Consider the following 27,836-nt stretch of genomic DNA (forward strand, 5'->3'; position numbering starts at 1 on the left):
TTGTATTTCATTTTCTATAAGTATTTTTTCCTTCAGATTACTGAATATCTAAGAAGAACGGTTGTTGCAAAGAAGAAAATAAAACATCCGAAGTTAGAATTTATGTAGATACTTCTGTCACATTTGTGTGGAGGTCATAAAGGATCTATTTTATGATTCATTCAAACAGACAAGTAGACAATATTCCCTAGTCATGGGCAGCAAAAACCATTCCAATGGCCTAGAACTGTGGAAATAGCAGTGCTTGAAGGGGTGTTGTTTTTGGATGTAACAATGACTAAAGTGTTAAAGGCAGCCAATTCCGGTGGCTTTTAAAATAGATTAATTAAAATATATACATCTTTGTATTCCACTTTAAATTTCCCTCAGTCCTAAATCGGTCTTGTATAAAATCTTTTTTCTTGTGTCATTTTTTCTTCCCACCAGCTCTGAATGGTGAGCTCCTGGGATAAGAGGCACACCTGTGGCCAGCTGGATAAAACACTCTATGTTCACTCTCTTCATTTTTCCCTTCAGTGCTCCTTTGGTTAAAGGTTGTTGTACAAAATAGTTCAACACATTTCGGTCAATAGCCTACTTCTGAGAAAAAGGTAAGTGTTATGTTTAATTCTTCAGACTCTTAATACTTACAGTGATTTAAGCAACCAATCCCTGAGCTCTGAAAAGGATATGAATTCCTGGGAATAAAGTGATGGGTTTTCATCTAATTCATGGTATGGAAGATATGCAAATCTTTCACTGGCTCTCTACTAAAGAATTAAACATGAAACTTAATAACTAATTAAATAATAAACTGATAAACAATTTACTTAAGAATTCCTGATTTTTCATTTTTTTGGTCTGTTTTAAATGGTTGTTGAACGTAGTTTTGCACAACTGTAAAAACAGAACTTGAACCACACTATTTTTGGTTAAATTAACCCTGCACATGGCCCTGACATCAGTAAGAAGATAAAGAATACAAATTTTGAAGGGAGAGATTCCAGTGCCAGTAAGGAAAAAAAGCCATGTTATAGCCAGACAGCATCTTTAATCTATGGCGCACACAGAGCTAAGTATTCTTTAAATTAATTAAGACTGGCACATTAATTTAGCTAGAACTGTGATTACCACTGTCAGCTTCAACTGCTCCTCAAGATTGCTCATTTCACTTCAAATACCTCTTTCCTCTATTTCAATGCATCACTCCTGAGACCTTAACATTCAATGGCTATTCTCCTCCCAGCTAGTCTAAAAATAAAGTCAATCAGTTTGCTTCTTAGTCAGACTTGCAAGCAGACTTGCACTTGAAGTGCAAACTTCTACATGCAAGCAAGCTGTCCCCTTTTAAGGCTTTACTGTGCTGGAATCGAACAGGTTGGCATGTTGGCGTAAATTTTAGCTTTGGTGTGTCTCAACACTGGGGCCCTGGATTCAATTCCAGACCTGCTTTCTGCAGGCAGCTTGTATGTGCTCCCCGTGTTTGGGCAGGTTTCCTCCAGGTGCTCCAATTTCCTCCTACAGTCCAAACACATACTGGTAGGTTAATTGGATTCAGAAAAAAACTGTCCCTGGTGTGAGTCCGTGTGCGTCTGTGTCTGGTGTAAGTGTGTGTATATCTGTGCTTGTGTCTGTGTGTGCCCTGCGATGGACTGGTGTCCAGGCTGTACCCTGAGTTGCCATCAATGCTTAGGCTCCAGCTCCCCCACGATCCAGTACTTGCCTGTAGCTTCCTGTTTTTCAGAGGCCTCCTGATTCTTAACCACAATCACTCACTGAGCTTAAAATCTTCAGCTTGTGGGGTCTGTCAAAGCTTTTAAAATCTGAGCTTTAGTCAGGTGAAACATTTTTGGTGACTTGTTTCATTTACCACGACCAACAGTGGAAAAGAAACAGATACCACCGTTTTGGGAACCCAACTAATGGGCACACGCCAAAAAAAGCATTTCATAACTGTGTTGAAACTAAACTAATGAAATGAAACTAAAAAAAAAAAGCGCTGTGCACTGGCTATTAAACAAATGTGTCCAATATAAAAAACAGCAATTTCCAGGTAATAAGCAAAGTAAAAGACAGGTGACCAATTGCAGTAAGAGAATCCCCATAGGGGTTTTGTGCTGTCTAGCTCTTTTGGAACTTAAGGCAACATTAATATTGTTTCACAAGTGAAATAAAAGTGCTCTGTTTGAAGGTCAAGATTAGACAGATGCCCCCCTTTTCCATTTGGGAACTATGCACATTCATAATCACAATAGCCGTAAGGCCTAAGCTGAGGAATTGAAAAATGAGATCCTCACACATGTAGCAGGGAAACCAGGAAAGGGAAGTAATATAACATACACAACACACCCTCACCCAGAAAAAAAAATCTTGTTCTCTTATGCTTCTAGAACTAAAGAACTTCATCAAAGTGTCATGAGGCCAGTCTCTTTTCATTATCTATAAAAGCTTTTCTTTTTCACTGTACCATCAGCTGAAGCACAGTGATTTGTCTTGTGAAGACATATTACAGTACTTTGACTAGAAAGAACAATATTGAAGAAGTTATAAAGCAGTCATCATAAGCATAAGCAGAAAAAAAAGATGCGCAAAATTCAAATTGACCAACGGATCAAAAATTCGAAAAAACGTAACATAACTTAAAATCTTAACATAATATCAAATGTTAGAATAAGCCACAGAAGAGAAAAAAAGTCTTGAGTCTTGGTTTAATAACACATAAAGAGAGTTTTAATAGCTTTGTGAAGAGAGTCTTCTGGTTCTTTATGCTTCCAACATAATGCTCCATTACTCACAAAGTGCAGTTTTGTTTTTTGGAACAGGGAGGAATCCAGGGCTCATAAAACATAAATTTATTGACACAGTATAGCTAACAAATAAGTTTGCCATGAAGGAATGAGAGAAAACCTTTAAACCTTTGCAAGTCAGCAATGGAATTTTAAAGCGAACATTTATCAGGTGGGCTTTTTATTAAATCCCAAAGAGGAGTTATGTATTAACAGAATTTTCAATTTTGTACTGACAACCGCCCATTGAGAACTTGCACAGACGTGTCAGTAGATCAAGTATTTACAGTAGTCATAGAGCTTTGTGTAAGAACTGAGGATCTGCCTCAATATAAACACACAGATCACAATGAAGAGCAGCACAGAATACAGTCTGTCCTTTGAAAGGATTTCCAGGATCCAAAACAAACTTTGGATTTTCTGTGGCTTGTAATGAAAAGTAATGTCATGTCAGTGACTGGTGTGGTGCACAAGCAGATGTTCATGTGAAAATTCAATGTTTACCTACTGAAACTGAATCTTTGAAAGATTCAAAACAGCAAAAAAAATGCAAAACAGCAGAGCAGAGACCCTTCACTTTGGGGAAACCAAAGCTACAATTAACATACCCATATACTGTATATACAAATAGTCCCTGAATCTACAATCTTGCTCCACCAGAGATGCTCTCCTAGATGTTTTATGAGTGGCTTTAATCATAATCATGGCATAAAAGAATATTACACTGCACACAATGATTGGCTAAAATATGTCTTGAAGTACTCAGCTGGACCAACAAAAATAAAAAAACAAAAGACAGGCTTGGTATCCCTATTCAAGAAGGCTCAACATTACTGCAGTCTAGTAGCATTCAAATGTGGAGAGAGCATTAAGTCGGAAATTCTACTCTACAGCAAATGGAAAATGTTGGGGCCTTCTGTTCCTGGATCGTGTTCTTAAACATTATCATCTACTAGAATGAAACTGCTAGAACATTCAAAACCCAAAACAAAGCTCCACATATCACATCTAAAGGGGCATATCAATGTGATTCGACACAAGAAAAGATACATCTATCATCCATTTGTGATTGAACTGCTGTGCGGTTTCTAGTACATTCACAGAACTGCAAAAGTGGAATCTGAACAACTTATCAGAGAGGAATTGAACACGCTCTTTCCTTCATTATTTGTGAGAGAAAACTCATTTATCCCTCTGGTATTCAAGAAATTAAATTTCTTTTGAAACAATGCTTTCTTTTTTGTCCCCCAGCTTTTATTCCCAGCTTCCATGAAAAGTGGGCAATTTATCCCAGTCCATGAGCCTGTGTCACCCGCCGCACTGCAGAAACAAAGAGATAGTGTGCAGGCCATTTAGAATCATTAGCCAAGGCCACATTGCCAGGGAAATGTGACATGCCAAATCCATCACAGGAAGACTGAGTACAATGCAGACACTTGGTAGAAATGTCTGGAACCGTGGGAGAAATTAAAAAAAAGAAAAGATGTGAGCGTTCAGGAGTGTTGGGGCAGGCTATAATGATGACGGAGGGTTATTTTTGGAGGCTTCCTGTGAGTGACAGCCAAATCAAGGGAGGGACAGGTGTCATAGCTGTCGTGAGGTGAGGGATGAGTGAAGATCGCAATCGGCTGTGTAGAGCACCAGCCTGGGCTGCCAATGATCACGTTGGCTTGAGAGAGCAGCTAAGGGACTGGGGACTGGCGAGGGCAGATGGTCGTTCTCTTTTATGCACACCTTTTGAAAAACAGAAGTATTGTAGGCTTTATATTCACTGACTGCAAATGAGTGGAATGGCATTTATAATGCATTTCACCATGAAAAACTGCCTTGTCTGAGGTACAGTTGTTCCAACCTGCCAAGCATTCACACTGCACACCCCAAGTAAGCCAAACACAAATCACCAACCGCAAAAGGCTGATCTCCTGGTTTGAGAGGTTTGGACCTTGACATGACCTGAGGGATCAGTGCAATGATTTCATCGGTACATTCTCTCTGAACAAGGGTCTCCTCCTGCCCTGCGAGACCTACCATCAACCATTCTGCACCATTAAAACTCTCCTGAACAGCAGAACTTAAGTGCAGAAATTCTTAGAATTCTCTTTCATGCTGGAGAGGGCTGAAAACTCACCCAGTAAATATGAAGTTCATTTCCTTGTTGTCTTTTTTATTACTTTAGGGTTCTGCCAACTACATCTAGAACTGCATTACAGAGATGGGCACTCTTCCAGAAACTAATTGTGGAATAACTTTTAAGAACCCACTTCAGCTTGGTAATTAACTCAGTTTGACACACAATCAAACTGAACAGAACAGAATCTAGGAAATAATGTTGAAGGGTGTTAACAAGTGAGAAATTAATTATGTCCAACCTAAGTTTTAATTAGGTTTTTTTTTTTCAAAATTACTGTAGTAATAAAACATCCCTGAACGTTTAGTGTAATCCAAATGTGGTGTATCACTTTCAGCCACTTAATCATTTGGAGCAGATATTTTGTAAGACACTCTGTAGCTGTAGCTGCTGATACAGAGTTCACCCTCAAGGCTTTGTAAATGTTGTGTATTGCATATCATGTAAAGACATCTTTGAAAGTTTTCTCACGTTTTCTAAAGTATTAAAAGCTGATGGGATAAATCCAGATGTTTAAAGCCCTTCTTAAAATCAGTTTCCAGAAAGAGAAACACAGAACAAACCTTTCTCCCATTCACCATTATACAGTAAGTACAATTACCACCATGTCAGAGTAGGTGGCAGCTCCCTGTATGAGCACTTTCACCACTTTAGATGATGATAACACTGAGGAAGAGAGAAACAGCAGCCTTTCATTTCACACCTTGCTGAGGAAAATTTCAGCTTTCATTAATTTTCACAGAGTTCAGTTTTGGAGATGTTTGAAGAACATCCTTCTGTTAAAGTAGCAATTGGAGACTTTACTATTACATTTGAAAAAAAAAAGAATTTAGACAGTCATGTTCCATTTTATATTGCAGCATGCTCTTGCATTGAAATATCAAAGGTAAAAGACATTCATCACCTTTTGCCACTGATATCCAGCAAGCATTACATCTGTAGTTTCAACAGCATAATTTCAGTGCAAAAGTGCATCTTAAGGCTAGGTTTAAGGTTACCTAGTAGTTGTAGCAAAACAGTCATTCTTCCTTTCTAGAAACCACAGACTTCAGCTGCTCAAAAAATAGAGGACTTATCAGGAACCTACAAAGGGTTGTAGAGGTCTTTAACAGACTGCCAAGCCAGTTAAAGGAACAGCTTGATCAGATTGGTAAGATTGCTCTTCTCAGCTTTCACCTTTACCTCAATGTTCTTATTCACTTTGTGTAATGAACCATTTGTTTACAAGGCACAATTAGGATCTAAAACTCAGTTTTGTAGAAATAATATTGGCTTTTGCCATTTAGAATCTCAAAATACCAGCCCTTTTATTAAAACTGGAGAGGGTGCAGCCTTTTGGCATCATGGTGTGTCACCCAATACAAACTCCTCAGAGGAACCCCACACACCCCTTGACTAAAGAAAGCAATACAAGCCTGAGAAACAGTGATCAGATCCTGAGCTAAGCAAGCCAGTGTCCCTGTTCAAAACCATTTTTTATTCATCTGATTGCAAGTTGATATAAGTGAATAATTAAGGGTCTGAAAGGTGGGGAAATCTGGAGTGCATGATGAGCAGCCCACAACAGATGCCAATACAGGCGCTTGGATGAAAACAGGAACATGTGAGAATGTCCTGTACAATCAAAGCAAATAATGCAGTATGAGCCGCTGTCCTCAGTGCTGATTGTAGTAAGTGTCCATTACAGTTGAATACAACACATCTGTTTGAGAGTTGGCTTACATTTTAGGGGGCATTACTCATTTGCAATCGGTGCACGAGAGAAAGATAAGAGAAGCAACCGACAAGACCCCTCTCGAGGGTGCTTTCTGCAGACAAGATGTGAAAAGCATGCACAAAAATCACGGCGGAATTGGGCTATCTATAAATAGACAGCAGCTCATAATTCAGAGCTTCACTTCAAGGTGATCCAATTATAAACCCGTAAATCGTTTTTTTTTTCCCCAAACTTTCATACGCATTCCAGCTGTGTTTAACCATTAAGGTCACAACAAAAAAATATAGATATTTATGCCCCTCCCTACTTTTTGGCTCAGCCATTCCTTCCGTCACATGGAGAGAGGTAAAAAAGAATGGTGTTTTAGGATGTATTACAGTATTTTACAAAGGTATTCACCCCATTTCAGCAAAGTCCCATTTTGTTGAATGACAAATGATAGATATTTTTTTAAATCCAAACTGAATGCCATTTTTAAACAAGTCTACCAACTTTGCACACAGGGGTGATGCAAAGTCTTTCCACAGATTTTACTGGCTTTATTTATAAGAGAGGGGACTCCTGAGTGGTGCAACCTTTAAAGGTTTTAAGCCTAGTCCTTTTTATGACAACCTGTGCCTTGCTTTTGTCATTCATCACCCCTCTAAAGAATGTGAGAGTGACTGTAACATCACTGTGTGAAAAGCATGGGCTCCAGTCATAGAAGCTGTCAAGGCATGGGCTAGGCAACTCATCAGGAGATACTTGCAAAGGTAAACCCAATCTGTTTCTTCCAAAGTGCATTTGTGTTTCATCTGGCTTTTTTGCAACTTGTTTTCTTTTCAACCCTTTTGTGAGGCACTGCAAAACTGTTGTCCAACTCATATTCACAGCCCTTGCTATATAAACAATGGACTCCAGCATGGATGTCATCAAGTTTTCCCTGTTTTCCCTCCTACCGTCCGGTAAACGGTACCAAAGCATTCAATCAAAGACCAAAATATTATGGGAACAGCTTCTACCTCAAGGCAATAAGACTGCTAAATAGCCAAGCTGCAGTTCCTTCAGCAAATCAAATATGGCTACATGGACACACAGTTTTTATTGTATTCGCAATACTGCACTACTTAGACATAATGTACAGTACTGCATACACCCTGGACACATAGCAGCTCTATTTATATTGAGTTTTGTCTCAGTTTATTTTATTCAATTTCTATTGCACTTTTATCTATTATTATGTAACCTTATTTTGTAACTTTAATTTTGTGATTTTCACCCCCCCCAGTGAGCTCGGAGAAAGACATTGCATTGCCAGCAACTACTGTTGTACGCTGTATTGTTGTGCATTTGATAAATAAACGTTGATTGATTGATTGATTGATTGATTGATTGATTGATTGATTGATGTCTGCATCAGGCCCTGAAATATGCACAAGACACCGAGATAACAAAAGAGAAGAGCAGGACAACTCCTTTTTGGGAAAAAATGAAAGCTTATGAAGATCTTACCTATCCACCTCATGACAGATGTCATGATCTGAAGATACTTGGTTTTCTGAGCATTGAAGAAGGTAAAAGGACCCAAGAGCAAAGTAAAGATGGTCTGTAACAGAGAAAAGAATGGAAATGTATTAAACTTTAGTACCATTGTAGACCTCCAGAGTTCCTGAAAAATCATGTCAATCAGCTTCTTTAAAATCCCACCTTAAAACATAGTCTTACCAGCATCACAGAAGGAGTTCATGCTTCATATAAAGAGCTTTATGATGAAAATTATTAAGGATTAATGTGCATATACTTTATGAGCCCAAAACTGATCGTTTCCAGAAAAATATTTACACTTAAAAGTTTACAAATCTATCATACAAACTTTCCAAATGTCAGTTTGTTGTTTGTGCAGGTGCGGTGCTGCTTTGAGCTCCTGGGAAAATGTTAGCTGCAGGTGCTGAAGAAAAGGCTTTCTCTGACTTTGCACACCGTCAGACACATCATGTACTCAAAAGCGCTTACCTCTGAACTGAATGCATCCTAAAAATGAGCATAGTGGAAATATAATAAGGCATTGTAGGAAAACTGTTCTATTATTGATTAATAGCTTTGGGGAAAAATACTCCTACTTAATGGCTAGCAAAGGAGTGTACATTTGTTATGAATTTACTTCTAAATTACGGGACTTGTCAATGACTTAGATTTTACAGAAAGTCTACTTCAATTTGTAATAGCCAGACCATGTTGGACTTAAACAACCTGGTAACTGGTCATCTCAGTACTTTCAGTAAGTGAGAAATCAAATATTTTGTGCACTATGTTTTGCTTTTTACATGTGATTGCTTTTCTGCTTTTTACATGTGATTTAAAGCACAAAAAAAGAATCCCAGGGAAGGGGTTCAGTATATACCGTAAGGAAACTCTTCCACCCATCCAACCGGACATACCTACAGAGTGTGATTAGATAAGAAGACTTGGATTGTTCTGTTTTTTTAACAGTAGTATACTGTAGGTGCAGCTAAAAACCTGAAATTGCTGAATTCTAATCACAAATCTGATAATGTAACAGCCACTGCATCACTTCATCCAGTGGATGTTGTGCTCATGCAGTTAAGACTATTAATGATATTTGCTTTATTTATGCAGTTCTGGAGATCCAACCCAGTCAGAATTACCAAAGGCCCCTGCAATCATGTTTTTTTTCTGTTTATATAAAATTACAGAACTGTGTTTCCAAGGCACATAAGTACAAACAAATGACAGATGGATAGACACCAAAGAAATGCATTTAATATTTGCTTTGGGCAATGACTACGGATGCATATAAAAAGCCACTGTCTATTAGACTCATCAGAAGCCAGCTTGAGGGGGACTCCAGTATATGTTGGTTTATTTCCTTGTAGATCTGGACCAGATTCATCTGCTCCTATCATTAATGGAATTGATGTAGTCCGGAAGCCAGCAGCTAGGAAGGCAAAGGACATGTAACCAGTAACAAGGCTAGAAAAGCAATTTCAGTTGAGAGACGTCTAAGACGCAGGTTTTGCCTGGAAAATTTACAAGCAAGTTGATATGTGCTGTCAACGAAGATCCCACCCCTGAATCATCCCTCAAAATAATTAAAATTGACAACAACACCAAGAACATAAGAAAACCCTGAGTGACACTACTGCTGAAGTGCCTGGTGGAGAATAAGATTAGCAAAGACAAATGCCTGTTGCAGTTCAACAGCTGGGGCCTGCTCCTTCAAAACCATTTCCTGATGTTAAGTCTCAAGTTTCTTTTGTTTAATATTGAGAGGTTTCTCACTCTAAGGCCCAAAAAAGGACTGCAAATTAATTTGGACTGTGGATTCTTTTTAATAAGAACAAATCCTCACCAAACAGTTCTACCAACCAATTAGCAAAGCCATTCTGTATCACGTACATGATACAGCATGCTGCCCTTGAACATTTGAAAAAGCCAAGGCTACATTGCTGTACTTTCCTGCAAGATGTTATTTCTTACAGAAAAAAACAACATAAGAAAGGATTAATCTTAAAATCATTTAACGAAAGAAGAGCAAAATTTTAGTACAGCTGGGATTTGGCTGCACTTTATGGGGTGATGTACTGTATGTGCTGCTGATGATAACAATGCTTATTTTTAGAGGGGATACTGTAGAAGCAGACCACTCAAGTTATAATTAGGAATCTTTTTTTCCCTTTCCTCAGTCCCAGACAAACACCTCATACATCAGAGTGAAAGGCTCTTTAGGCAAACAGACAGTAGAGAGATTTGGACTATTAAAGAACAGGTGTGATGTGCAAATTAGCATTCCGTCCAGCCAACTGGCAGAGCAGTGGGGCATCGCACCCAGGGTGAGAACATGAAGGCCCTGGAGAAGGTTTGAGGTTTGTAGGGAAAAAAAAGAATCTGTACGCACTTCCTAGATGTTTTGGGAGATTTTGGGGGGGGAATACAAGGTTATGCTATCAAGACCACAAGAGGCAAAATTTTTCCTCCTGCATCACACCCAGTGCCCTTCAGAGAGGTAGTGATCAACCTCTCTTTCTGAAAGCTCTCAGACCTGTTCATTTGTGTTCTCCTGGCACTTTCCCAAGTGTTTGATTAATGTCTCCTGTTGTGCTGTGGCTAACTGATCAAAGCCATATCTCCAATGCATAAAAGCAGGATCTCTTTCATAAAAACAAATAAATATGGAAATGTATATATTTAATATTATTCAGCTTGAATTTCCATGCTTCCATGCAAATATTCCCAAAATATGCTGCAAGGCATGAAATACCAAGAGGTCAGTGAGTCATACTGCTGACTCACCAACTTCCTAAAGTGAGTCAACTTCACCAATACCTAAAGTGGCTCTAATTAAAATGCATTGAGGAAGGACCTCTTTCCAAATCTGCATCTACTGAATGTTTGTAATTTTGGCCCTTGTTTTTTTAGTTGCTTAAGTACAACTGATGTACCCAATTTTCCGCCATGTTTCTGCTGATACAGCCTTTTGCTTGCCAACTGTTTCATTTCCACCAAAGTCCTGGGCAGGGATATCTGACAAGAAGCGTGAGGAGGAAGGAAATTAGTCTCACACAACACTGAGCAGACCACAGATTAAACAAAATCACAGGCCTGCAACATTCTCATGTATTCAATATCAACAAGCAATAATATATTATGATATTATTGAGTTTATAATATTGCACTTCACTAGCTGGTCTGTTGAGTTTACAAGTCAATTGTATGTATTTTTATTCCACAGCAAAACTACCTCCCCAGGAATTTTTAAAGTGTTCTGGAATTGTTTTAATGGTAGTAAGAGAAGTAAATGTAGTAAGAGATAGGACACCATTGTGATAATTTACTGTGGTACATTTACCACAAGCTTTCCACACATTTTCTGTGGATTTATTGTGAGTTACCTGTGTGACTTTACAACACTTCAGTACACTAGACCATAGAAATACCCAAAATGGGACTAATATAGTTACAATTATACAACATGGTTTGGCATAGTCCACCCATTATCAGAGAGCTGCTTCTTGGTGAATAATTATAATAATAATTGCTTACACTTATATAGTGCTTTTCTGGACACTCCACTCAAAGCGCTTTACAGGTAATGGGGACTCCCCTCCACCACCACCAATGTGCAGCATCCACCTGGATGATGCGACGGCAGCCATAGTGCGCCAGAACGCTCACCACACATCAGCTATCAGTGGGGAGGAGAGCAGAGTAATATAGCCAATTCATAGAGGGGGATTATTAGGAGGCCATGATTAGTAAGGGCCAATTGGAAATTTGGCCAGGACACCAGGGTTACACCCCTACTCTTTTTTCGAGACGCGCCCTGGGATTTTTTATGACCACAGAGAGTCAGGACCTCGGTTTTACGTCTCATCCGAAGGACGGCGCCTGTTTACAGTATAGTGTCCCCGTCACTATACTGGGGCATTAGGACCCACATGGACCGCAGGGTGAGCGCCCCCCGCTGGCCCCACTAACACCTCTTCCAGCAGCAACCTTAGTTTTTCCCAGGCGGTCTCCCATCCAGGTACTGACCAGGCTCACACCTGCTTAGCTTCAGTGGGTTGCCAGTTGTGAGTTGCAGGGTGATATGGCTGCTGATATGGCTGCTGAAGGTTACGGCTAGAGTCTATCCAGGAAAAGTAAGGCATAAGGTAGGATGCCAGTTCGTTAGAGTATGTACACATTCACACACAAGCGTATAGGGGAAAATTAGTGGTCCAAAGTAAGACAATCAAAATTGTAAATTTACTGTGGTGAGGTACTGTGAGAGTCGGTATAGAAAATAGATAAGAGAAAACTGTTTATACTGTACTTCACAAAATGTATATGGGGCAGAAAATGCAGTATGAATTTATGTCTTCCTTTTTGTATATACGTACTGTTCAGTAATGTGGTAATGTCACACTTTGTGTTTAGTTTATTGAAAGAACTCAAACTGAGATTAACAGTAAGACAATATTAAAAGCTCTTTAAGTTCAAATTCAGTACCAACTATAATTTAACTGCGCTTAAAAACTGGAGAGAAGTGGGATGCAAAATAACTAGAAACAGCCTCTCCCTCCGAGGCTGATGCTTATTGAAAGGTAAGGAAAATGACAAAGCTCCCAGAATGGTGCCTATAACCTCATGAATCTCAGCATCTCCTCCAAATGCCTTGAGCAAACAGCAGCTGACAGCAACAAGTCTGCATTCGTTTACCTCACCTGCTTACCACTGGCACACTGAGACTGCTCCCTCACTCATCACATCTGTCATTTGCTTAAATATTTTTGTACTTTTTACTTGGGAGCATACTCAAAGTAGCTCAGGCCTCTTTTCACCTGGCAATTTGTGATTTGTAAAAATGATAACTGAGACAGGGCAGCACGGTGGTACAGTTGTTAGCATTGTTGTCTTGCAGCACGGGGACACTAGGTTCAATTGCTAGGATGCTATTTGCATATAATTATTGTTTATAATAATAATAATAATAATAATAATAATTGCTTACACTTATATAGTGCTTTTCTGGACATTCCACTCAAAGCCCTTTACAGGTAATGGGGACTCCCCTCCACCACCACCAATGTGCAGCATCCACCTGGATGATGTGATGGCAACCATAGTGCGCCAGAACGCTCACCACACATCAGCTATTGGTGGGGAGGAGAGCAGAGTAATGAAGCCAATTCATATAAGGGGATTATTAGGAGGCCATGATTGGTAAGGACCAATGGGAAATTTGGCCAGGACGCCGGGGTAACGCCCCTACTCTTTTCAAGAAACGCCCTGGGATTTTTAATGACCACAGAGGGTCAGGACCTCGGTTTTACGTCTCATCCGAAGGACGTTTATGTTCTCCCTGTGTTCTCCCAGCATGACAGAGAGGAAAGAGGGGTTTCATGGCAAATGTGACAAACGGGAAAGTGGTTTTCGATCTCAGGGTTGGTTCAGTCCAAGTTCTTCAGTGGAAGATAGAGGAAGATAAAACTGCAGAAATCATTCAAGCTTGTACTTTTTAATTTAATAAATCTAAGAACAAAAGTAATTAACTAATGAACAGGATACCCCATACAATATGGGAGTTTTGAAATAACTCAAAATACTAGTATTATACCTCACCTTACTTATAGCTGGAACTATCTACACATTCAGTCACTAATTATTTTTCCTCTGTGCTTCTGCTATATATTGGACATTTGAGTTTCACATGCTTCACAGGACACAATCTGAAGAGATTTCAATTAAATGTTTTCCACTGATAATGAAAATAGTTTGAATATATTTAATCGTTTGACGTTTTTTCAAGAAATCCTACCGATACATTCTCTCTATGAAAGATGCTGTCACCACACACTCCATCATAGTAGTCTACAGTCACGGTGCTTTTCAAGATTCAGTAGGTAATCACAAATGCAGCAGAAGCAAAGAAATAGTTGTGCAGGTTAATTTGTCATTGTTATTAGAAAGGACACTGGTGAACCCTTTACAAAACATTCCTGTTATTAGTTGGCAAAGAATTGCACTTACTAAAAACAATGAAATGTTCATTAAAAATATTTTTACTGTTAACTGAGTTAAAGGCATGAAATTAAAGAGAGACTTTAACCACTTTTTGTGTAGTCCTAAGGTCCAGTTTTTGGCATTTTTAAAATAAATGACCCTGTCTGCGGATCCACAGAAATGCAATAAGTCCTGCCATATTAAAATTAAGCTCTCGAAGACAGCCTGGAGGTGCTCAAATTTAACACACTGCAGCAACTGTGGCATGAAGATCAGTATTCCGTTGTTTGTGCCTCCTTTTTGTGCTTGGTATATATTTACACTGCTGCTTATCTATACTCATGAATTGAAAACTTATGACAATCCATGATGATATTTATCTAAGGTAAAGAAACTGTCTTCACCTGGACTAGAACAGTTACCCCACTTTAAAAAAAAAAATCAATACTTTATTGCACAACACTTAACACTAAAAAAATAGTTTTCTTGAATACAGATCCGAAACCTTCCTTTACTGGACCACTGTCACCTTGATTGAAACTCTGAATCCCCTGTTTTTTTTAAAGTAAAATTTACATTTAAAACACCATTTCTACAACCCTGCTTCTGTCAAAAATACTGTATAATAGCCCTCATGTCCAACACAAACCACTACATTATTTTTCAATATATTATATCAGGAAGATAGGGATATAAATTTAAAGGTCTTGAAATTAGGGTCCTACAGATTTAGCAGTAATTGATTGACCTCTAAGAAGAAGGCCATTCTTGCGTTCAATCCTCTCATGAGTCTGCAGTGTCCTTTCCATCACAAGACAGATAAAACAAAAGCTCCTCACTGGCCTCACAAAACAATCAGACTTTCCCATAAATAGCCTTGTCAGGGCCACACATCTGGCACATCTTTGCTGAGCGATAAATAAAGCACTCAGTGTAAGGAGAGCCAAGTTCTCACTGGGAGATGCAGCCAAAACCACCACTCCAACTGCTGCTCACTGTCTGATGCATTATCAGGGCCCTGACTCAAAGCTTCAGCTGAAGCACAGGCTCCAGGTATGATACAGACAGAGTTGGGAGTCCTGTGCTGAATTCCTGGCCTTTGGGGTTACTAAGTCACATTTGGTCTGGGAAGATGGCAGTTTTAAAACCCACACTGTCTTATAGATATGATTATTTGATGTATCATTCTATTTACAATGCAAAAAAATCTATGGACCTCTTAATTATCTCACATTCTTAATGTTCCAACTTCTCTATGATGACGGTTTTAAATTGCATTCTCCACTAGCTATTAAATGTAAAAGCTGTCTTACCTTAAGTATGCCTTGACAAGAGAGGCTCAGATAAAGACACATTTAACCTTCGAGTCTGCTTCCGTCCCGAGGAACCAAAAGACAAAAACTATCTACAACAAACAATCTGATGACCAATCAGATTCATTTATGAATCAGGCATTTTTAATCAGTTTCAAGTCACAGTTAGATTAAGGTGTTTCAATTTCTTTCTGGATACTTCGGTAAAAAATATCACTTACGATGAGAAAACATTAGCACATGTCTGTGTAGTATTAGTGCACAGGGGTTTGTCTTTTTTTTGTATTATTTCAGGGAAGAACTACAAAGGCAGGTAAACACAGGTGATTAAACACATCCCAGAATCTTGTTTGTGATTTCTCCCTACAGATTCTCTCTCTCCACATTGTTAAAAATATAGTTTTAGTTTATCAAAGGCTTTTACACAATTCAGTTAATCAAAAGATCAATAAACTCAAAATTACACCTATTCAAGCCTTTCAAATTGACTTCTGACCCTGTCAGACAGCACAAATTGGTCCACTTCAGGGCTTCTTAGCAATTACTTCCTACTTTACTATGGCCCAGGAAGTCATGGATCCTGAAATTTTAAATAGTGCTTGTGAGTTCTTAAACATTCCCATAAAGCCATTAGATTTTACAAAAACAAAATCCAGCAAAAATAGGGCAAAACCAAACTGAAGCCCTGACAGGCTCTGCATGGTTTTCGCTACTCACTGCCAAGTTTTTGCTAAGTACTGCTGAGGGCCTGATGCCAGTCAAGCTAGGCCACTTGACCTGGCATAACTCAATGCGACCAAGGCAAGGCTGTTCCCAAGCTTGACGCTTAGCAGCTAGAGCACTGCAGTTTCTGAAACCAAATACATTGACGTTGTATTTGGGTGCAACTTAAATGATCACTTTTCGAATGAGAAGGTTGAGATGAGATGGTTCCTTTCAGCAGCGCAGACTGTGAGAAACATCGTTTTACAAAGATATCATGCCCATGAACAGTAAAAACAAGGAAAAAGAAGCTAGCTTATTTAAAGCTTAAATGCTGATGAAAACGTATCCTGACACCTGTGTTGTTCTTTTCACTTACTTTCTGTATTCATCTGCTTTTTACAAAAAATGGCATTCCTTTCTTTTAAACCAGTTTTTTACAGTGGTAAACTTGCCTACTCTACTTGAGGAGTACAAAACATTCACAGGTCTCTCAACATGTTATTCACGTACATCACAAATGAACAATAAAAATAAATAAACTAAGAAGCAATAATATTAATTATCTAAAAAATAGATGCCATCCGATGTAAAGGACATTTTTGCTATCGACTATGACCTAAGCTGTATCATCATTAAACAATTCTGTCATCACACAGTGTCTGGCCTGAGTAAATCATTTTTCATCAAGAGCTCGACAGAAGTCTGCAATTCACCATCTCAACCTAAACCCTAGATATAAAATCTCCCCCGCACAGTGGGAGGCTCCTCAATCTAACAACTGGATTGTACAGCGGCCTTCAGCCAGTGACAGACATATTTCATAGCTCCTCTTGTATAAAAACAAATCTGTTTGCTCCAAACTGAATCACCATGCTGCCTTCTAACAATCTGAGGAGACATCTTAATAGTGACTCCCAAACCAAAATAAAATTTGTGCCTGTGACAGTTTGAGGACTCGAGAGCAAGGGCAAGGAAAAAAATATTTAACATTCAACCCTTTCTTGAAAGGGAACAGTGCTCCATTTATACATTTATTCATTTAATTTTGTTTTGCTCTTCTCTTGTAGTCTCTTGCATCAAAAAATCTCAGCCCTTTGTTCAGTTTCTCCCAGAAAGTGCTTACGTTTCCCTTATGCTGCAAAAACAAATAAAACAATGTCCAGCAAATTTTTCAGAAGGCAAAATGGTAAAAGGTTTTGGTCCCTTTTTTGAAGATAAGTATCTTGCTTCAGTGGCAGATGAACATTATTGAAGGAAATTCATTTTGATGGAAAGAATTGGGGATAAAAATCACTTTGGATGGCCAGGAATACATTACAATAGGAGATAAGGGCTTGGACCTGATATTGTAGGTTTCATAAAAGATAAATCCAATATTTGTAGCTCTGCCAGATTGAAACAGGGAAGAAAATCATCGTCTTTTTTCCACCACCAATCAATAATTAAATTCTTCCAAAACATTTTGCTCTTTTGCTCCTCCTTTCTGGAGCAGACTCTTTCTAGTGCTACTACTACTGTTTCAAAGAACACCCTTCCTTGAAAGGACTGGGTCTTTGTGCCCATTTCCTCACTGGGTGTTTCCCAAACTACAACAAAGGTAGAGAGCATAATAGTGACATCAGAAAACAAACTGTGTTGCTGTGGTTGAACATCAATCATTTCTGTATCATTGCTTCAAAACTGTAATTGAATACGCATCTTCACTGTGCAATAGTATGTGAAATAAGTTCTTAAAGAGCAAAATGTCCAACTGTAAGAATGTTGATAACCCCCAAACTTTTAAGTATAAATATGGGTAACAAACACCCTTTTTCTTAGTTTTTTGCTTCCCTCCCTCCACCCTAATAGCTCCTTGGCTTATTATACCTAATAAGGGAGTTCCTACAGCCCAGGCCTCTCCCCCATGAAATAGCTCAATGCTAGGATTAGCCCAAAGAGATCTGATTTATATTACGCTGGGCAAACGTCCCGAGATCGAATTCTTCCGCGACAGGGGTACCTTTAAAGCGGAGACGACGGCACCGAAATTTTTTGGCGCGCCCTCTCTTTAAAGCCCTGGCCAAATACGAAGACAGTACGTACAGTTATAATTCAAACGGAATTAAAAACTACACATCCCAGTTACCATGGTGGTGCTTGTGATCATTGCGTTTAACCAACGAAACAGGGCGAAAAACCAGTCACATGACTTTGGGGCAGAGTTTCGAAAGCTTAACCTATCAGCAACAAAGCGAAATTTACACGATAGGCTACCTCAAACTGTCAGTTACACGACTGTGTATGTCGCTTAAGCCACTCCTATTTGGCATTTTAGTTATGGAGGCGAGAAGACGCCCCCCCCCCCCCTCTCTGGGTGTCTGATTTGCCGCCATGTTTAACCGTCCGTGTCCGAATCGCAGTAGCTACGCGTATGAAATAAAGTTCATCCCAGCTACAAAACATATATATTTTTGTGGTAAGAGGGCGCAAAACATCAGTATTTACTGCTATTAATTACTGTACGATTTATAGTTGAAATCTGAGCCTAGATATAAAGTTAGATATAAAGTTAAAATCTCGACAAAGCAATGTAGGAAATACAGAGAAAAGAAATCCTTTCTGACATCTAAAATCAGTTTCGATCAAGGTCTCTAAAACGAACAAGAAAAAGAGGATTTTCGGAGGGCAATTACGCTGTGTTTATATAGGATAAGTGATCTATGAGCAATCTAATTTCTTGTTCGTTTAAAACAGTGAAATGTCAGCTGCAAAAGATCGCACCAGAAACAGCACTCTCTCTGCCCGTCATAGACGTTCAGGAAAGGCTGAATGAAGTCATGTCAAGAACAATAATTCGGTGATCAATAATAACAGTTGTAGGACAAGAAACAAAAGATAATGAAAACTTCTTTAGGCTAAAACTCAAGTTCATTCTACAAATTAAGGCAAATGAAAATTCAGGATGTTAAAGTGCTAGAGGTGTAAAAAATACAAAAATGCACATGAGTAAAAAGTTTTAGAAATGGAGCAGGTGTTGCTTTGAAATAAGCAAACAGAAAAAAAGCCATGACTAAAGTGCAGAAGAGGGATGCAGGAACACTTGCTTAGATATACAAAACAAATCACAAAAAGGTGTATGTTACAAAAGAACATGCAAACATGTTCATCATGTACATCAATTTCCCTTCACGATCAATAAAGTCTTATCTATAAACATGAAACAGAGTGAGGAATCAGAAAATTAGCATGCATAAAAAACAGCAATTCTGTCAATAAGCCCTAAATGAATTAATAGCAACCATGGTTTCATGGAGGGCTTCTCAGATAGTTGGGCATTCAGGTAGATTGCCAGGTGAAAGGATTTGTAAACATACTTTGTTAAAGCAAGTCAGTTTTTTCTGCAACACATAAAATACATTTTTCCAATAAAGTTTAGCCTTTGTCACTAATGAAACCACTAAATAAAGACATAAATATAGAAATCTTAAGATTTTGTTATTCAATGTTGGTAGCAGGATGAACTGTGCTAAGTGTATATTTTGTCGCAGCTTTGCTGCAAGATGTTAACAGTGAAAAAAGGTATTTAGAAATGAGTTATTTCAAGAAGAAAATGTTCAGAATAATTGCAAATCTAGCAGGATAGAGAAAGCACAGAAAACAGGCAGTTAGATTGATCAGATTAGTATGAAAAGTTATTTAGCAAAGGGAATGAGAAGAGTGACAAACTAGTATGCTTTAGATCTTTTTATCTGAACCAGGGAAAACTGATCATGTTTCTCTATAACAATAATAAAAAACTTTATTTTATATATCACCTTTAAAAGTGGCATCTCAAAGCAATACAGTAGATATAAAAACAGATATAAGAAAGACAAGCAGTTAGAGGTGCTACCAAAATTAGAAAATGAAGCAGATACAGACACTAAGTCTTCTGAAAAGAAAGGTTCTGAGGTTAGATTTAAATGCACTCAGGGTACGTGACTGATATCACTGGGAATACAAATTGAGAGCTCTGGGGTGCAGCTAGAGAAGACCCTGTCACCCACAGAATGTAGATGTTCTTGAGGACAGCTAGAAGACCAGAGTCAGACGGACAAAGGTGGGGAGTAGACAGACAATAAGCCATATACTGTAGGTACTGAATGAGGATGAGGATTTTGAAGTTGACTCGAAACCTGATAGGTAACCAATGCAAGGACTTGAAAACAGGTGTAATGCATCCCTGATAGGATTCTCGCTGTCATATTCTGAACATATTGAAGATTGCTCAGTGTGGATTTAATTTCCCCAGTGAACAGGATGTGCATTTATTAATTCTAGAAAAAAAAAGCCTTTCTTGATTTCTCTAGTTCTTAGTTTCTCTAGTTCCCTTTAAAATAAACTATTATTCCACAATGCAGAGTATTATATGGACAGTATTTACACATGATATTGTGATTTAAAGAAATGAACACAAGCAGCTTTTCGAGATTTAAGTTTTGGCTGAGTTATTGCAGGATAAAAAACTAGAGATGTTGGTAAGAAGATAATTTTGGGATAGCTGAGGAATACACTGATAACAAGAACACTTCCTAATGGGGTTAGGCATACTTTTGATGAAGATGATGAAGTTAACAGACTGTATGTTTACATAGATACTGAAATGAGGATTGTATTTTAGATTTTGTGTAGTTGCTAGCATTGAACTGTGTGTTGGATGCACATGAATTGAAGGAATGGGCAAACATCGCTGATGCGGATCCACAGAGCCAGCATATTAAGATGTTTATAATTAGAGGCAATTTGTTTAAATAACTAGGTATGGATACTGATGTGCAAGAGAGGTGGAAAGGCTGTTTACTTAAGCCAGCACTATAAAATATTTTATTCTTAGTGAGATGCTGCCATTTCATAGTGGGTTTCTAACACTGTGTATAGTTCAATCCACACAGTGCCTTTACTTCCATCCATTTCTAATCTCTTTATCCAGTACAGAGGATTAGGAGCCTATCCCAGTAAGCAACGGACACAAGGCAGAATACACCCTGGACATAGCGCCAGTCCATCACAGGACAGACAGACACAAACACACACACACCAGGGCCAGTTTTCCCATAAACCAATTAACTTACCAGTATGTTTTGGAGTGCGAGAGGGAGTCATATCACACATATGGAGAAAAACCATGTAACCCAGAGAGAACATGCAAACCCCACACACACAGGATGGCAGGAATTGAATCTAGGACCCCAGTGCTCCAAGATAGCAATGCTAACCACTTTGCCACCATTATAAATGGATGGATATCTTAGTTATCTTTCTAGTTCACAGGTTTGCATGCATAATTTAATTTTGAAAGGCGCTGAGACATCAGGTACTACTGTTGTATTTATGAAAAAGAAACAAAACAAAAAGCATACTAACAACTGTGCCATCCTACTCTTTGGTTAATACAATTTATTATTTATAAACAGTTAACATTGTTAGCAAAATATTTTGAATTATATTTAATTAGTCAGATTTAATGTATATTTGAACAATGAAAATATATTTTTACAAGATGCGGGGGAAAGTGCAACAACTTATTACAGTGCTAAATTTAATATTGATTGCTAATAGTTTATGCTAACACCTAACTTTCTTAATTAGGTGTAATTAAAACAGTGAACTAAGTGTAACATACTGTAACGCAACGGGGGCTCAGGCGGGCGCCCTTGCCGCATTAGGTCGGCCCCTGCACCGTCCGGGGCTCGAACCCGGGACTTCCGCGTCTCTCTGCAGCGACCTAGCCCCGTGAGCCAAAGAGAGATCTCTTTTTAGCTCACGGGGCTAGGTCACTGCAGAGAGACGCGGAAGTCCCGGGTTCGAGCCTCCAGTCGGGATGGGGCCGACCAGATGCGGCAAGGGCGCCCGCCTGAGCCCCCGTTGCGTTACATTGGTGTCAGAAGCGGGGTGGGATAGCCCTTCGCCGGGGACGGCGATTTAAGCGGGGGAGAGTGTAACGCTTACGGCCGACAAGCAGTGTGTGTAAGAGCCGGCGTACCAGAGCGGGTGACGTCACCGCCCTTCCCTGTGATAGCAGGACCACAGCTACTGGGCTGTGGAGAGATCTCTCTTTGGCTCACGGGGCTAGGTCGCTGCAGAGAGACGCGGAAGTCCCGGGTTCGAGCCTCCAGTCGGGATGGGGCCGACCAGATGCGGCAAGGGCGCCCGCCTGAGCCCCCGTTGCGTTACAATACCATTCAGAAATACAATCGAGAATAGTTTTGTGGTGTTTGTATGGATGAAACGTTTCTAAAATGTATAACGTAACAAATTTAAAGACGATTAAATTCTGTAATCTTTCCACTTGTAATGTCATTAGACAGAACAAGACGTTTCTGCTATGTCTAAGGATGGTATCAAAAAGTAGTCTAGGTGGTGAGAAAGCTGTGCTTAATGATAATTAAGTGACTTAAAAGTAAAAAGAGATGGTTCATATTGCTTGATTAATTTTAAAAACTAAGTTATAAATGCAGACGCGATTGCTGCCATAAGCGCTCCAGGCAGTAGAACGTTCGTTCTGTACTGCTGCGCTCCGCGCCTCCTCCCTCTCTCGGTGCCGCGCCCCTCTCTGACGGAGCGCAGTGGGCGGTACGCTATTTTCAGAGCCTCTGATTGGGGAAAAAAAGACCTGCTGATGAGTTTCACACAACAGGAAGAGAAAAGAATGGGATTTTTTCTCTTCGAAACGTGTGTTGTCTTTATGAAATCCGTGTATTTTAAACGTTTAATTAAGAAGTAAAAACCTTACAGCGTACACAGAGATTCTGAGCTGATCACGAGGAAGAAAAATCACCCATTTTTCGCGCATAAAAAGTGGTTTTTAACTCTCGTAACCCATTTTTATAGGTTTTAAAGTCGTGCAATGTCTAAGTTAAGCAGGAACACATCATTATATCTCATTTTTTATTTCTTTTTAAAAAAATTTAAAAATCGTTTGCCCAGCCTATTTATATTGGAAAATATTTGTGGTTAAAACAGCAGGTCCATACTATACCCTAGGCAGTGTTTTGACGTGGGCTCATTCTGTCACTCTAGGACCGAAATGTCAATCTCCGACATCCCCTCACCTCGAGAACCAGATGTGACAATTGTGATATTTCTTCCCATTAGCACAGGACGGACATGTTGTCACAGCTTCAGGACAATTAAAACCTGCATCACACGAAGCACAGGGCTGGAGAAAAGAAGCATCTCCGAGCTGACCAGTTTAAAGGCAAAGGGTCGGAGGCAGATTTTTCCTTCTACTGAAAATCAAAGAAATTCACACACTCTAACCTCTCAAACCTCCAGCCCGATAATTAAGATAAAAAAAGACGGCTTTTTACTTGGCTCTCCGAGTCTCACAGCCACTGGGGCTCTGAAATTACAGAGATGAGGAATCAGCTTTTTCAAATCGGCCTTATCTTTGGCACAGCTTTTCCACCAGGAGCTGATAATTTTAATGAGCCACCTGTCTCCCGCCAGAGAGAAAATGTGATTAATTCCACTGCTGTCAGTTCGCGTGATGTCTGTCTGAGACAAAAACAACTGTTAGGCTTTTAAATAGAGAGTCTCTAGGAAAACAAAAAAAAGGCAAGAAACTGCCTTCATTTTCTAACAGATTCCCTCTCAGTTCACCAATCCCCTACAACAACAGCCACTCATGACTGGAGATCTGTGAACGGCCTGGTGCCCAGTTTCCACACGTAGGAGGTGCACTTCCGTACAAATAGTGAGCAATTCCACACCCATCTTACTTGGCTAATTAATTTGAATACCTTCCTCAAAGGATCCCTACAGAGTCTTTTGAACTATTATGTGCTGGAAAGTTTATCTGCTGCATTACACATAATCATTTAAAAGTATTCAAACAAAATTATATACAGAGCCCTACCACATGAGCTCTTCTACTGAGAAAATGTTCAATATCTGACTGTGTGAAATGCAAAGGAAAACACTAGGATTTTTAAAGACAAACACACTAGTCTTTTTATTAGATCACTGCACTGTGAAACCCCTGCTGTGTACTTGCATGATACTGTGTTGTAATTTAGTATAATAAATCTCATGATTATTAGAGCTCATCACTATTGCTTGTTTTAATACCTAAGGACTACATAAAGCTCTACATATCTGACACACACACACACACACACACACACACACACACACACACACACGCTGGTTACAGTGACGAAGTGTCTCCCAGTTCAAATATTTTTATGGGCCACCTGTCCCAACGTCACACTCGCAGTTCTCTAAGAAAATAAAATAACCTACGCACTCATGTGAAATTCATTGTAACACTGGCCCTAAATTCTTTTATCATTGAGCAAAAGCCAAGAGAATATTTAGAGAGTTCTATGAGAGACTTTCAAGATCAGTAGTATAAATATAGATGGACTAAAAGAATTAGAGTAGCAACTATTTTCCTGAAATATACTCATCATGTGCTGTACAGAGTGTTAAAATGCTTAGATGTATGGGGCCCCATTCAAGGCAGGGCCCTAAAGAGACTGCACTTGGTACTGTACATTGCCTACTGCACCGTGACAGTGGTGAGTGCAACACTAAGAACAGGATTCTCCCTGGATGGGACACTGCTTCACCACAGGTCAAGACCCACGCCAAAGCTCGTCCAGAGCTGGGCTTAGTGGTGCCGGAAGAGCAAGGTCCCTGTAACATGCAACAGCAAGGTCTTGTCTCAAACCTACAGCCTTTAGATGATGTTGTCTAAACGACTGCTTCACACGTTAATTATTTACAGATGAGCCATAGCTCTACCATAATCTACCTTCCTTAGAAGAGGGTTTATAACATTCAATAATAATAATAATAATAATAATGATTTAATTAATTGCTTACACTTATATAGCGCTTTTCTGGACACTTTACAGGTAATGGGGACTCCCCTCCACCACCACCAATGTGCAGCATCCACCAGGATGATGCGACGGCAGCCATAGTGCACCAGAACGCTCACCACACATCAGCTAAGAGTGAGGAGGAGAGCAGAGTAAATTAAGGCAATTCACAGATGGGGATTATTAGGAGGCCATGATTGGTAAGGGCCAATGGGAAATTTGGCCAGGACGCCGGGCTTACACCCCTACCCCTGTTCAAGCCTTGCACAGAGGAAAGTCATCACGGTATGGAAGAGCAATGGAATCCTTATACTTATATATACACTATTGTCCTATATTGTCCTTATACGATATTCGCCATAGTACACGTAGAATAATATGGGGATAAACAATATGTTTGTTGGGTCTATAACACCCTTTTAGCAATGATAAATAAAACCAAAAGAAATCCGCTACACAACTCCAACGCCTGAAGCCCAAACAGAGTAAAGTCCCGTGAGACAATTCTGAGAACATGGATCCCATTTCCTGTGATTTGACAGAACGGGGCGGACTAATCCCACAAGAGCCAACAGAAAGGGGGATTATGCTAACAATCCCATCAGGCCTATATATCCCTGACCATTTGTTCCCAAGTTAATCTTTATTGGAGTCTAAACTGACAGAGAATAAAAAACAATAAATACAAATAAAAATCACTCTCCTTTATTGTGCAGCTAATAAAATATAAAGGTCACTTTCATTTTTCTCACTCTGGAACAAAAGCAGTAAAATATCAAGAGAGCAAACTGTGATCCATCAACACGGACACAGCAGACTATAAAGAGTTTCTCCGTTTTGTTTTAATTTATTGAGGGAAAAGCTCCCCTGTTGTAACCGTTATTCAATTTCACAACCCCGATTTCCTTTCTTTGCTTTTTCTCAATCTATCATCTCTAATGGGATATTGGTATTTCACACCAAATTCTACTAGTGCAAAACTAGGCAGGCAGGTTTATGAAGATAGACGTCTTGCACAAAGCCCACATAATTGACCTGCACTTAATGCACAGACTTTTCTTCCGCTTTTTACCTCCACTTCAGTAACCAGCATGTAAGAATATGATGTCACACAAAACGAACGGTGACAGGGGTGACTAAGGGGGTTACCTATACAATCAAAATGTCAGTCCCCACACCAATCGCAATCTGAAAAGTTTTTTTTACTTTTGAGGCTTTCTGATTGCCAGAGTCTTCATGATTCTACCAGGGGTAAACTCATTCAGCTGATCACATATCCATTTTACACACCCTAGAGATAAATTAATTCTGTTCACTAGAAGTGAAGAACTAAAGCCTACATTAAGCATTATATACTAGAGAATACATGGAATACTATGGGGCGTTTTGACAGCCAAAATATATTGGCTACATAAAGACCAATGACTAAGATCCTAATCCTAAGGCACTAGTTTAATAATTACTGCAGCAGTAGACCAATGCTGTTTTCTTCAAGGGTAAATTTATTTATTTGTGTTTTTGGCAGGGAAAACGTTCCAAATCAGGCCTTTCTAAATGAAAGTATCTGTGGTACAAGAACGCATATTAAACTCTAAAAATGCAATGCCTTGAATTTAGCAGGGTAACATGTGACAAGTCTGTATTATAAACTTCTAAATATGGCCGACACATTTAATCTACCTATTAGATTACTTTAGAGTCAGCAGAGAAACAAGAACACAAAAGCTACAAAGTGGTGTATATACGATTGAGAACAATTCTTACAAAAAGGGTGGTTGCTGTCATTGTTCTAAATGTGATAAAAATCAAACCGCAAACACATGACGAGGCAAAAACACAGCTCTTGTTCTTAACCTTTCATTTTTGCATTTCTGTAAGCAATTAACAGTCTAACTGAGCAACCTTATTTCTGCATTTTATGTATTTGTAAAAAATAAGAATCATAACAAACAAAATAAAAGAAAGGAAGAAGGGGAAATAAATTATCTGCATGATCATCAATATGTGAAACATATCAATGTCATTATTTATCAACTTTAAAGTATCAGCAATGTTAACACCTGGTATTTTATGGTTTATATAGATCAAAGGTACAGAACACTGGAAATGTAGCTTCAGAGAAGCAGTTTTAATGCAACTGTCATTGAATTGAAGGTACAGTCATCAATAAAAAGATTAAATTAAAGATACTGCCATCATGAAGATGGGTTATTGTAAAAAATAATGATTTGCTTCATCATATGATGGTTTAAGGATGGATGGGTCTGTGAAAGGGAAAAAAGTGGGGCTTGCTTGTCAAAATGTTACCAGAGGACTTAAGAGAAAGCTCCAGTGATGAGCCTTTGACAGGGAATAGATGAAGCGTGATGACAGCTAGAAACACTGTTGTTTTTGCTCCTATAGCGGAGAGCAGTTCACCGTGCCTAAGCTTTACTGCCAGTTTTATCACGTTCACACAGAAAAACATCGAACCGCATTCATTTAAATTTGAATGATAAGTAAATGCAATATGTGTCAGTGTGAAACGAGACTATCATGGACACTCGAGTAGCCTCCAAGTCCTCCAAGGCAGAAATACTGCTCTTCCCAGTCTAGGAAATGTAGATCTGTTATTCAGAGATTACACTAGGTTTCGGATAACTTTTTTACTTAAGACTCGACACGATGCAGTATAGCCTCAATGGGCCTTCTTTCTTTTTTCATGAATTTAGAATTGACAATTATTTATGTTATTCCCATCTGATTTGCAATTGCCAGTTGTGTTTTTCTTCGAACACTGTGGCCACACACAAGGAAGAACAAGGAAGTGCAGGAAAAGCCCTGCGACCCACCCACCTTTGAGCCACTGTTCATTCAACACACTATGGGCAGCATAGCCCC

General features: G+C 39.1%; 1 protein-coding gene across 3 annotated transcripts in view; it reads right to left on the minus strand.

The window, feature by feature from the left end:
• The window catches only part of slc38a12 (solute carrier family 38 member 12), a 108,936-nt gene that overhangs the window by 22,743 nt on the left and 58,357 nt on the right, over positions 1-27,836 (minus strand). For all 3 annotated transcript variants that reach the window (XM_088599436.1, XM_088599435.1, XM_088599437.1), the window contains one exon: positions 8,102-8,195. In XM_088599436.1, coding sequence (XP_088455562.1) covers positions 8,102-8,195 — 94 coding nt within the window. The remainder of the gene's footprint in view (positions 1-8,101; positions 8,196-27,836) is intronic.

The sequence above is a fragment of the Lepisosteus platostomus genome, chromosome 11 (assembly GCF_059453375.1).
Source record: "Lepisosteus platostomus isolate fLepPlt1 chromosome 11, fLepPlt1.hap1, whole genome shotgun sequence".
Lineage (NCBI taxonomy): Eukaryota > Metazoa > Chordata > Actinopteri > Semionotiformes > Lepisosteidae > Lepisosteus > Lepisosteus platostomus.